The following is a 13,167-nucleotide window of genomic DNA, read 5'->3' as shown; positions in this document are numbered from 1 at the left end:
CTGGAGGACATTAGAGAACAGAGCATTTAAATCAGGTTTCTTTCTCTTGGTAAGGGAATAGTTTCTGAAACCTCATGAATCCCATTTCATTATCTACACTTTAAGTCCGCTAATTCAGGCATATGTTGGAGACTTTTTGAGGGAATAAAAGAAAATAAAAAAAGGTGCATGAGCCTAAGATTAAATTATTGCTTTGTGTAATCCACGTGTAGAGAAACAAGTGGACATTTAGATTCTTTCTTGAGTTCTGTTAATTATGTGAGGTTAAATCCTTGTTAATCAGGAATTTCACTGAGGCTAGAAAACCCTTTGGGAAACTTCAACACACATTAGCTAAAAGAAAACTTGAGCCTCAGAATCATCTGGACCTGCAAAAATGTAGTCATGCCATCGAAGTTCACTTTGGAGTTTGAACCTCCTTCAGTTTCTTTAACTCTTTGAGCTCTTTTACTTGGACGGAAAAAGGAGTCTTTAACTGGATTAATACTTTGCCATTGTAAAGACCTCTGAAAAGGTGCAAATACTCATTCATGGGAAGCCCTGTTTCATACCTGTTTCATAGGTAAACTTCTGGTAGAAATTCTTTTTTAGAACAATGATTATAGCACAAGAAACATCATTTTCTGTTTCCACTGATTCTTTTGGCTTGAGGTCTAGACCCAGAGCTTCAGACAACTAACACAATGATATTTCGTGACTTCTCCATGCTGTTACTGCCTCTTTGTTCTGAAGACTTGATTCTTATTGTTTCCCTGCTTACTTTGTTTTGTATTGTTTGTTTTTGTTTGTTTGTTTTTGAGACGGAGTCGCGTTTTGTCACCCAGGCTGGAGTGCAATGGCTGCAACCTCCGCCTCCTGGGGACAAACGATTCTCCTACCTCAGCGGCCCGAGTCGCTTGGATTACAGGCACCTGACACCACATCTGGCTAAGTTTTGTATTTTTAGCAGAGACAGTGTTTCACCATGTTGGCCAGGCTGGTCTCAAATTCCTGATCTCAGGTGATCTGCCCGCCTCAGCCTCCCATACTGCTGGGATTACAGGTGTGAGCTACCACGCCTGGCCTCCCCTGCTTACTTTGGATTAAACACAGCCCTTAGGATCTGAACTTGCCATGCATGGATGGTATGTGTTGTACATTTAGGGCTCAGATCTAGAAGGCTTTCCAGAAAAACAAAAAGTTGAGTTTGTCTGGTTTTCCAGAAACGTGATGATTAGTAAATTTTATTTCATTTATTTCCATTCATATCACTGGTAGATTTTACATCATACGGGGCTTAAAAAATGAGGATAATCTGGTTTTAGCTCAGGTGGTCATTAGGTATTAAACTTATTACCTTTTTCAGTCCGTCAGTAAAATTAGTATTGAACCATGGACTCAACACAAGTTAAACTGTGACTATCAAAGTGTGTTAAACCTCTTCTCAATTGCCAAAATGCACTTGCAGTGTTTTCAAAGAAAAGCCTAGCTTTGTTCTGCTGGAAGCAAGTCGGTAATAAAAGGTCATTAGAAAAGACACTTCTGCTAAATCAGTAACTAATAACTATAGCAGGGATAGTTGTAAGTTGGTTTTAAAAATACAATATATCGCTTTTATTTTCACTTAGGGAGGTATCTAAGTAATTGTTCATTTTTTAAAGGCCATATCAAGACATTTGAGAGTATATTTTGCCTGTAAACCTTGTTATGTTAACAAGGCACATAAGGCTGGGCACGGTGGCTCACGCCTGTAATCCCAGCATTTTGGGAAGCCGAGGCGGGTGGATCACCTGATGTCAGGAGTTCAAGACCAGCCTTGCTAACATGCTGAAACCCTGTCTCTACCAAAAAATACAAAACTTAGCCGACGTGCTGGCATGCATCTGTAGTCCCAGCTACTTGAGAGGCAGAGGTGGGAAGATTGCTTGAACCTGGGAGGCAGATGTTGCAGTGAGCCGAGATCGCACCACTGCACTCCAGCCTGGGCACAAGACCCTGTCTCAAAACAAAACAAAACAAAACAAAACGGTGCATAAAAATGCAGCATCTTCATATAACTCTACTTATCAGAATGTAGGAATGTAACATGCAGAAACAGTGGTGCAGGAGTCAAGTAGACCTAAGTGTCTAATTATCTTCTGCCAATTACTCATTTTGTGTTTTTGGGAAATGTTAGTCTGTAAAATGGGATTAATAATACTTGTCTTGGAGGATCATTTCAAGGAATCCTATGGTTTACTTGACTTTCTTCCTCCCTTTCTCTGTCTTCTCACATCATCTAAACTTAAATGAAAGAAGTGTACTTTGTAGCTATTTAGATAACAGAATAGGATTAATGCCTACTCATCTCCCAGTGATAATAGCAAGGATGAAGGAAGAGAGAGATAAAGAGAAAGGATTTAACTGCAGGTCCATGAACCAGACTCTCCTCTCAAATCTTGCATCATTTTGCAATAGTTAAGCACTTAGTGATAAAATAAAGACAATCTTCTTAGCACTTCCTACAGGGGAATGCCTTTAGACTGCAATATGACCAAGTTCACAGAGATTACCAGTATTATTCCATAAGAAACTGAGGCAGAGGGAGTTAGTACTTTGTATGGGTGAACAGTTAACAGGAAGGACCAAAATTTAAACCTAGGCAGTCTTATCCCAGGGGTTCCCAAACACTCAGATCTCCCAGATATAGAAAATAGAAAGCTAGTAACAGTTGGTTTAAAAATTCTTCGGCAGGGCGCAGTGGCTCACGCCTGTAATCCCCGCACTTTGGGAAGCCAAGGTGGGTGGATCACCTGAGGTCAGGAGTTCGAGACCAGCCTCTACTTCCAGCAAAGAGACTTCTGCTAAATCAGTAATTAATCAGTTGGCTTCGCCAACGTGGTGAAACTCCATCTCTACTAAAAAATAAAAATAAAAAATTAGCCAAGTGTGGTGGCACACACTTGTGGTCCCAGCTACTTGGGAGGCTGAAGCAGGAGAATTGCTTGAACCTGGGAGGCAGAGGTTGCAGTGAGCTGAGATTGCGCCACTGCACTTCAGCCTAAGTGACAGAGTGAGACTTCATCTCAAAAAAATAAAAATAATAATAACAAAAAAAAGATTCTCAAGCATTTTTGGCAGGTGTTGGGACTGGTGGCGAAATAAACTGTTAGTAGTGAAGCCTCCTGGATCAAATGCTCAAATATGTGTCTGAACTGTTTTAAAGTTCCATAATCCTCAAGAGTCTAATTAAATTGTCTGTACAAATATTCTATGTAAAGATGGGGACAAAGAGGAAAGAAAACAATGTGAGAAGGAAAATAGAGAGAGATGAGGGGAAGATAAATGGCTATGGGTGGCGATGGATAATTCAATTTCTCCTTAAGTTTAATCATTTATGGTTATTTTCCTATGGCTTTATCTTAATGAGAAAGGCAACTTTGGAATGCTCAGAAATGTCATGTATTAATGAAGCAGCTTTTATGTAAATATGTACTGATGTTGTAAATTGCATGGAACATATTTATACCAAAAAATATTCATTTATTGGAAACTCACATTTAATTGGGCTTGCTGTATTTTTATTTGCTAAGTCTGGCCTCCCGACATGAGTGCATGGATGATGTTCCCCGCATTCTTACTCTCCATCTCTGGCCACACTCATTGCTCTCCTCTTCCTTAGAAACTGCCAAAAAGCTGCCACCCAGCAATTGCTTCTGGGGCCCACCACGGGCAAGCTGAATCCTGTGCCTGGAGTTTGGTTCTTGATGACTTTCAAACAGTCAAATGCTAATTTCCCACACTGTCATTCATACATTGTCATCCATGGACATTACTAAGCTCCTTGTACCTTACTGTGTCTTGTTGAAAGAGCTCTTCTCCTTTGTAGAATGGCATGGGAGGGAGGCCTGGCCATGCAGCCGCTCCCTGTTCCTTGTCTCTGACTGCTGGCACCATCAGTCATTTCCCCCATGAGAGCTTTTCTTGCCAATTCTGCTTGAGTCCAGCAATTGGCAACCTCTGGGCCTGGCCCTCCCTCTCATCAGATGTGCCCAGGCATGTGCGGATAGGCTTAGGCTTCTGGGACTCCCCTTCCCTCCTCCTCCCCCAGCTCCCATACTCAGACCATAGACATTCCCATTAAGCTGCAAAAATAAGGCTAAAGCAGCTTTAACAATGACAAGGGTTTAAAACAACATTGCTTATTTGATTATTACTGGACTAAAATCTTCTAGTAACAAAGCGCCCACTGCTAGCTTCGGCATAATGTAATAATTACCACATTTTGTTGGAAATTCAAATGTGCCTAGGAAAGAATGTCACTGTGTTATATTATATAACTACACTTTTTACGGATAGAAGACATATTGCCCTTTGTAATATAATAATAACGATCATAGACTATGGGGTGTGGACACTGGGTTGCGTGTGGGGTCATATAATCCTAGGGCGCATTTGGGAGTTATCAGTGTAGCCCACATTGCCTGTGCTTCGTGGCAGGTCCAATTGGACAGATGATGAATGGATTTGCTGATCTCTCCCTTTACCTTCTTGAACTAACTCTATTACCTTTGGCTGATACACATCTGACCTTTGAAAATGCTGTTTGATGACCTGATAACACAAGAATTTATAGTGCTAGGCTTACCAGGTGATAAGTTGTGATTCTCTAACATTGTATTTACTCAATCCACCACTTGGAGCAGAGCAGAGCGATTTTCTCCCAAGACTCCAGTCAGTAAATTTGCATTTCTGGCTTATGATTCCATGTTAACATCGTTGATTTGTAATTTGAATTATTTTCCTCACTGATATTAAGAGACAGGCACTGGCCCCAAAGCACAAGCCCTTACACTGTGCTCTTGTGTAACCAACAGTTGTCACTGCCCACCTGAGACGTACGGACCGCAGTGTGCCTCCAAATACAATGACTGTGAAGGGGGTTCTGTGACACGCTGTGTCCATGGCATCTGTGAGGATTTAGTCCGTGAGCAAGCTGGAGAGGTGGGTCCCTTCCCTAAATGTGCCTCCTTGCAGAGAGCCATGGTTAGTAGCTCCTCCTCCTCCTATGCCCACTGTAAACAAGCACTGCCTGGAGCTTGTAGAGGTGAAGTCACTTCCTGCCTGTAAGTGGGACGTAGGTGAGGAGGGGAGATGAACCGTGCAGGAAATAGGACCCAGAGATTAAGATGTCATTATGTAAAATAGGACCTTTTTTTTTTTTTTTGAGGCGGAGCCTCACTCTGTCACCCAGGCTAGAGTGCAGTGGCACGATCTCAGCTCACTGCAACATTCACCTCCCTGGTTCAAGCAATTCAATTCTCATGCCTCAGCCTCCTGAGTAGCTGGGATTACAGGAACATGCCAACATGCCTGGCTAATTTTGGTATTTTTAGTAGAGATGGGGTTTTGCCATGTTGGCCAGGATGGTCTTGAACTCCAGGCCTCAAGTGGTCCACCCACCTCAGCCGCCCAAAGTGCTGCAATTACAGGCATGAGCCACCACACCCAGCAGAAATAGAACCATTTTTATTATCCCGTCATGACTCTCTCTGAGATAAGACCTTCTCTTGGCCTTGTAAGTTTTATTTTAACAGTGACAAAACACAGGAATATAAAAGGACCAGTCTTGTTGGCAACATGTGGTTTCAAAGAGTCTGACTTTTCCTGGCCTGAGTCTCTGGAACTGCTGCAGACTCTGAGAGCCCACTCCCCAGAACACCCCTCCATGCCCTAGGTCCTGATGACTTTGAACCCTGACCCTTAAAGTTGTCCAGTCTTGGCTGGCTTGGCTCTTCATGAGAACTTCAATTCTTTATTTTTAGTTCTATTTTTTCTACCCATGTGATGGAAAATAGTTCCCATCCAATGATGGGGATGGAAGGGTTGAGGAGGCGGGTAGGAGGAAGAATTTTCCAAAGAAAAACAAACAGAATTGAGTTTCCAAGGTCTGTGCCTACATGGGTGTTTTTCCCTCTAAAAACATAGCAGGCTGAGTTGATTGACTTTAATTATATTGACTTACGGTTCTTGATTGTTGTTACTCTTTCCCTGGCATCTTTGGGAGAAATTATAGCTTGCTTTTACTCTGAAATAAAGATGTTTCCCTTTTTGCATGGTCTGGTCTAAATGCTTAATCATATGGGAAGGAAAAGAGAAGCCAGTGGATTGGCTGTATGGAAATGAACGTTAGAGGATAAACAGCTTGGGGCTTGATGAAATGTTCAAAGGCTTTTCTTGCTGATTTTCATGATTGTCTTTATTCATGCTGTTGTCATCCTGCCAGCCCAAGTACAGCTGCATCTGTGATGCTGGGTGGATGTCTCCACCAAACAGCCCTGCCTGCACGCTGGACAGAGACGAGTGCAGCTTCCAGCCCGGGCCTTGCTCCACACTTGTGCAGTGTTTCAATACTCTAGGCTCTTTCTATTGTGGGGCCTGCCCAACAGGTACGTTCTCAGGGCCACATGCCAGGCTCTGCATGCCAGGTTGGCGAGGTGCTAGAATCAATTTTCTTTCACTATTGATGAGTAAGAAGACCATTCTTAGGAGGTGTTCAAATCCAGTTTTGTGTGCTGGTTCACTAGCTTCTGCTCGACGATCTCACTGCTATCACAATTCCACGACAGAAGGGGGAGGCTTGTCCAAAACTGTGCTAGAGTCAGACTTTGGGGCAAGGTTAGCCATAGAATTTGTACGTTAGACAATGCATTGCAGTGACCGTCAACCGACCGGATTTGAGATCAAAAGAAATACTCTAGTCCCACCTTTCATACTAACCAGATGTTTGTACACATGGGGAAATTATTTGACCTCTTTCCATCTCCACCACAGTCCAGTAGCTCTTGCCTGGGTGTGTCATTAGCGTATCTTGTGGACTTGACGTAAACAGAGGTATCCAGCTCCATCACAGCCCTGCAGCAACTGAATCTCTAGGGACACCGGATGTTGAGTCATGGAAAACCTGGGCTCTGTTAGTCAAAGACTGCCTGGGTTTGAATCCAAGGGCATCTTTTGTTCTATGAGATAGTCATCATCCATTCCACACATATTTTTTTGTAGGATGCCTACTGCGAGCAAAGCACTGTGCTGGGTGCATTGGTAGGCAATTAGCCAGACCTCAGGTTTATCTGCCCTCCAGGGGTGTTCTTAGAAATGGAGCACAAAGATAATGTAATAATAGTAGCTGGTTTTCTTTTGCTTTGTTTTTGTTATTGTTTTGAGACAGAGTCTCTCCCTGTCACCCAGGCTGGAGTACAGTGGCATGATCTCAGCTCACTGCAACCTCTACCTCCTGGGTTCAAGCAATTCTCCTGCCTCAGCCTCCCGAGTAGCTGGGATTACGGGCGCAAGCCACCATGCCCAGCTAATTTTTGTAGTTTTAGTAGAGACGGGGTTTGCCATGTTGGCCAGGCTGGTCTCAAACTCCTGGCCTCAAGTGATCTGCCCACCTTGGCCTCCAAAAGTGCTGGGATTACAGGCGTGAGCCACCACGCACGGCCTGCTTTTTATTTTTAGTAAAAGTGTTATTAAGGCACTGTATAAGTAATTTTTAATTCTTTTAACTACAACAAAACCAAGACATGGTAAGAATAAGTATTACTCACATTTTAAAATATGATAACTTGAGCTTAAAGAGGTTGAATAACTTGCCCAAGATCACATAGCTTTACAGATAGCCAGAATTGAAACCCAAGTTTCTTGGCGAGTTTCTTCTCTCCAAGAAACCCCACAAACCTATTGCCCAGGTAGTGATTTTTGGTTTAGTGGTTTTCTGCGTGTATATATTTAGATCTTGTAAAACTGGAAAGAAATGGAGAAAAACCTATGAAGACTTTTTCCCTCTTAGTTCTCAGGGGCAAGCATGATTTGCAAGCAATCACATTTTGAAGGTAATTTATCATGCACAATCTTTAAAAACTATAAATCGGAAAAATAAATTATTTAAATTAGAGGATTGGCAATGTGTTTTTACATTCTTCTTTTTATTGTTGGAGAAGAAAAAGAGAAACAATTTTGTTCTTGTTTATCACTCTATTTTTCCTGCAATATTTAGCAGTTACATTTTATAAGCAGCAAAGCAATATATGCTGCTTATAAAATATCACTACAAAAATATGGAAAAAATAGAAAAAAATACCTTTGATCTTATCACACAGAGGACCATGATGAACATTCAGGCATTTTTTTCTTCCAACTTTTTTCCTGTATGCATTTTGCCTGCACTAATATGATAATTTTCTTAGGAAGAGTCTTAGAAGAGGATTCTGCTTAAATTAAAGAATAGAAATATTTTTAAGTCTTTAAAGGTTTTTGAGGATTCTTATAATTGTAATAATTTGAATTATAAAAGTAATACAAGTCTACAACCATTGAATAAAATGGGAACCACTAAGGTAAAATTATTAAATCTCATCTTCCTAATGACACCATTAGTCATTTGTTCTCCTTCCTCTTTTACCTTATTCTTCATTCGTACAAGCACATGTGCAAGAGTTTAAAAAATTCTTTCCCAAAATTAGGAATATGAGCCCAATCCTCCATATGATTTTAACAGTTAGTTTCTTTTTGTTTTTGTTTTTGAGACAGAGTCTTGCTCTGTTGCCCAGGCCAGAGTGCAGTGGTGCAATCTTGGCTCACTGCAACCTCTACCTCCCGGGTTTGAGGGATTCTCCTGCCTCAGCCTCCCAAGTAGCTGGGACTCCAGGGGTGCACCACCACGTCCAGCTAATTTTTGTGTTTTTAGTACAGATAGGGTTTCACCATGTTGGCCAGGCTGGTCTTGAACTCCTGGCCTGAGGTGATCTGCCCACCTCAGCCTCCCAAACTGCTGGGATTACAGGCATGAGAACCACCTTGCTCAGCCACGTTTAGTATTTTAATTAATGTATATATAAAAATTCTTTCAGTGTTTGTGTGTATGCACATGTAGGTATATAGGTGTGCGCATGATATTAAACAATGTTTTTAGTGTTCGGTCACAAAGATGAGTCATAAGGTGTTCAGCTATGCTTCTATTGATGCTTGAGGGGTTTTTCCCAATTAAACAGCGCTGCAGTAGACATCCTCTTACCTACATCTTAGTGTGGTGGTAGTTTTATCACAATAGGCTGAGTTTTAATAAGTGCAATTGGTAGTCAAAGTCTGCGTATTTAAAAAATGTTAGTGAATACAGCCAGAGCTCTTTTCAAATAGGTTATATCAATTTAATGTGTAACTATCAGCATATAAGAGGAGCCCATTTGCCCACTTTGTTGCCAGAATTTGATTTTAAGAATTCAAAACAACTTTTGCCAATCTGATAAGCATATCTCATTTTTATTTTATAGTTCCTTAGGTGGAGAAAGTTTTAATATGTTTTGACTTGTATTTCTTCCTTGTTGACCTGTCTATAGAGCTAAACTTTTAAATCTTCTTGTTTTTCTAGGCTGGCAAGGCAATGGACATGTTTGCGAAGATATCAATGAATGTGAGATAAATAATGGCGGCTGTTCTGTGGCTCCACTTGTTGAGTGTGTGAATACGCCTGGGTCTTCCCATTGTCAGCCCTGTCCACCAGGTGCTGCCTCGGTTCAGTGTCAACCTCCTGACCCCAGTACAGGGAACACAGACATTTGAATATGGAATCTTGTGCTCCATTTAAAATATGATTTCTGGCTGAGCGCAGTCGCTCATGCCTGTAATCCCAGCACTTTGGGAGGCTGAGGTGGGTGGATCACATGAGGTCAGGAGTTCGAGACCACCCTGGCCAAGATGGTGAAACCCCCTTTCTACTAAAAATACAAAATTAGCTGGGGGTGGTGGCGCGTACTTGTAATCCCAGCTACTTGGGAGGCTGAAGCACAAGAATCACTTGAACCTGGGAAGCAGAAGTTGCAGTGAGCTGAGATCGCGCCACTGCACTCCAGCCTGGGCAACAGAGTGAGACTCCATCTTAAAAAAATAAAAAATAAAATATGATTTTTGTCTTAGGAGAGAAAATAGTACAGAAAGTTTTGTTTATCTTGTGAATTCAGGACACATTAGTATAACACTCTGATAAGAAAGAAAAAACATTTTGAATATCAATGGAAAACAACAAACTTTACAAACTGTCAGATAGCTACAGAGATAATGCAGAATTTGAAAAGTTTTCTGAGTGGATCACAGACTTACTGTTCCATTGCCCTCACGAATAATTTATTAATATCGTGCACTCCAGAGTTGTTTTGTATACCAAGTTTACTAAACCACAGGCATCACAGTAGGCATATTTAGTAATTGTTGGTTTCCCTCCTTTTCTGGAAAGAAGTCTTTTCTGCTATTCTCTAACCTAAATCAAATTACTATCCAAGAAGTTCAGGGAGTACTAAGGGATAAACTGAAATCTTGTATGTTTTAATAACATGGAACTACAGTACTTTGGGCTGCTATAATAATTGACGTCTAAGAACATCAGAGTCACTGTAATGTAAAAATATTAACTTTTTCAGTGTCAGCACTTTCTAAGTCTACCAGCAGTTTTATACATATTTTTTCATTAGAAACAACCCAGAACATTGTTTAGGAAATCAAGTTACTAATTCTTGTTATTTTTCATATTTATGAAATTTCATTTGTTGATGACATTTTATACTTATATTTTTTGTTTTGATGAGAGAGGATCCCTGATTGGTCTGTTTCATGATATTTGAATCCTAGACAGGCATTGTCCTCCCATCTTCTTGACATTGTTTCTTATGCCCCTGCTCTTGTTCTCATCAGGGTACCAGGGTGACGGAAGAGTGTGCACACTCATAGACATCTGCTCAGTCGGTAATGGAGGCTGCCACCCAGACGCCTCATGCTCCTCAACTCTAGGTAATGACTCATTTCTCTCTTTGGCTTTGGGTATTGTAATAAGACCCTCTAAACCAATTCAATATCTTACACACAAAATCCTCTGTTCTCAAAATTATTATTTTGACCTTCAAACCTAAAATTAATCCATGTTATAAAACTACATGTTTGAGTTTCTTTTTTTTGTTTGTTTTGAGACAGAGTCTCGCTCTGTTGCCCAGGCTGAAGTACAGTGGTGCAATCTCGGCTCACTGCAAGCTCCGCCTCCCGGGTTCATGCCATTCTCCTGCCTCAGCCTCCTGAGTAGCTGGGACCACAGGCGCCCGCCACCACACCCGGCTGATTTTTTGTATTTTTAGTAGAGACGGGGTTTCACTGTGTTAGCCAGGGTGGTCTTGATCTCCTGACCTCATGATGTGCCCGCCTTGGCCTCCCAAAGTACTGGAATTGCAGGTGTGAGCCACTGCACCTGGCCAGATTTCTTAAAAATGTAATAAGCTATGCTCTTTAATGGTCTGCTCTAATTTAGGAAATAAGGTAATTAAGCCAACTAATTAATTAATGACTGTATTCCAACAAGCAGGCAGGAGAAAAGGAGGAAGAAGGCTATGCCACCTTCTTTTAAAGGACTCTTCTGTTTTTAGGCTGTTGCTTAGAACTGAGCCGACTGGCTAAACCTGGCTGCAAAGGAGGTTAGGAAGTACAGTCTATATTTCGGGCATCCTGAGTCCAGCTGAAATGAGGAGTTCAGAATGAAGGAAGGAGAGAATGGATCTAGGGTGGCAACCAACAGTGTTTGCAATACTACATAAAAGGGTTTAACCCTGTAATTTAACAAAATATATACTGCTGAACTTTCTCCAAGAAAGGTTGTATCAATGTATGTATTCACCGGCAGTATATAAAAATACATATTTACTCTTTGACAATAATAGATATTATTATTATTTTTAATCTTGGTCAGTTTTATATGCAAAATTAGTTTTTCCATTATTTTCATTTATACTTTTTGATTACTAATAATTTTTTCCACATTTTCACTGGGCATTTTTTTATTTGTTCATCCCCTTTACTCTCTTTCTTTCTTACTGATTGGCAAAATCTCTTTATGTACTAAAGACATTATCGCATTATATGTCTTATGTTTTATAAATGTTTTTCCTGGTATGTTGTTTTTCTTTTAATCTTGTGGTGGTATTTTCTGTAAAGTTTAGAATTGTTATGTAGTCAAAAAGATAAATCTTTTCTCTAATAATTTCTCCCTTCGCAGTCATGTTTAGGAAGGCCTTCTTTACTGAACTCTTTAAAAATTGTCAAGTACATATTCTTTTATACTTTTATGGGTTTCCTTATGGTAAGATATTTTATATTTTTAGAATGTGTTTTTTATCTATAGCATCAAATAGAGATCTGGCTTGGTATTTTTGCTCAAATAAGTGGACCCAACTCCATCTCTTGAATAATCGTATCTCTTGCTATTTCAAGATACCACCTTTATTTTTTATTAATTTGTCATATACTTTCATATATAGAAAAGAATATATATGTGTATGTAAACACACACACACACACACATATGTGTGACTAAATGCTTATTAATTGATTATCAACATACCAAAGTGGTTAGGAGCATGACTTCTAGATAAAGACTGCTCTCATTTTTCCCTGGGCTCCACCATATTTTAGCTGCTTGTCCTCAGTCAAGACACTTAATCTCTATGCTTTAGTTCTTCATCTATAAAATGAGGATAATAATAGCACCTGCCTCAGGGTGCTTGAGATGATTAAATGAGTCCTTATATGTAAAGTGCTTGTAACAAATATTATTACAAACTTAACTCTTTCTTTAATATGGAAGACAGTCATAATGTTGATGACATGAAGTATTAATAGCACTTTATGTACTTTTAGGCTGCCCTTCTTTACTGCAACCTGTAAGCTTACCCTGGGAACCTTAAAAAATTTCTAGGCAGAGCTGCAACAGTTTTAGAGCTTACTTACTCCATTTTTCCCTATAAATATATTTTTTTCTTTTTCTTTCTTTCTTTCTTTCTTTTTTTTTTGAGTTGGAGTCTCGCTTTGTCACCCAGGCTGGAGTGCAATGGCAATATCTCGGCTCACTGCAAACTCCATCTCCCGGGTTGAAGCAATTCTCCCACCTCAGCCTCCTGAGTAGCTGGGACTACAGCCATGTGCCGCCACACCTGGCTAATTTTTGTATTTTTAGTAGAGACAGGGTTTTACCATGTTGGCCAGACTGCTCTCGAACTCCTGACCTCAAGTGATCTGCCCGTCTCGGCCTCCCAAAGTGCTGGGATTATAGGCGTGAGCCACTGCGCTCCGCCCAAATATTTTTAAAAGAAGTAGTTAACTATAAAAAATGCATTTCTA

At 40.5% G+C, this 13,167-nt stretch overlaps 1 protein-coding gene across 1 annotated transcript in view; it reads left to right on the top strand.

Annotated features, from left to right (window-relative positions):
* CUBN (cubilin) overlaps positions 1–13,167 on the top strand; it is a 314,813-nt gene that overhangs the window by 8,621 nt on the left and 293,025 nt on the right. The window contains exons 7-10 of the mRNA XM_005564724.5: positions 4,836–4,962; positions 6,245–6,407; positions 9,386–9,517; positions 10,702–10,797. Coding sequence (XP_005564781.3) covers positions 4,836–4,962; positions 6,245–6,407; positions 9,386–9,517; positions 10,702–10,797 — 518 coding nt within the window. The remainder of the gene's footprint in view (positions 1–4,835; positions 4,963–6,244; positions 6,408–9,385; positions 9,518–10,701; positions 10,798–13,167) is intronic.

Source organism: Macaca fascicularis, chromosome 9 (assembly GCF_037993035.2).
Source record: "Macaca fascicularis isolate 582-1 chromosome 9, T2T-MFA8v1.1".
NCBI lineage: Eukaryota > Metazoa > Chordata > Mammalia > Primates > Cercopithecidae > Macaca > Macaca fascicularis.
The sequence above is the reverse complement of the archived record's forward strand: the minus strand, read 5'-3'. Positions and strand labels throughout refer to the sequence as shown.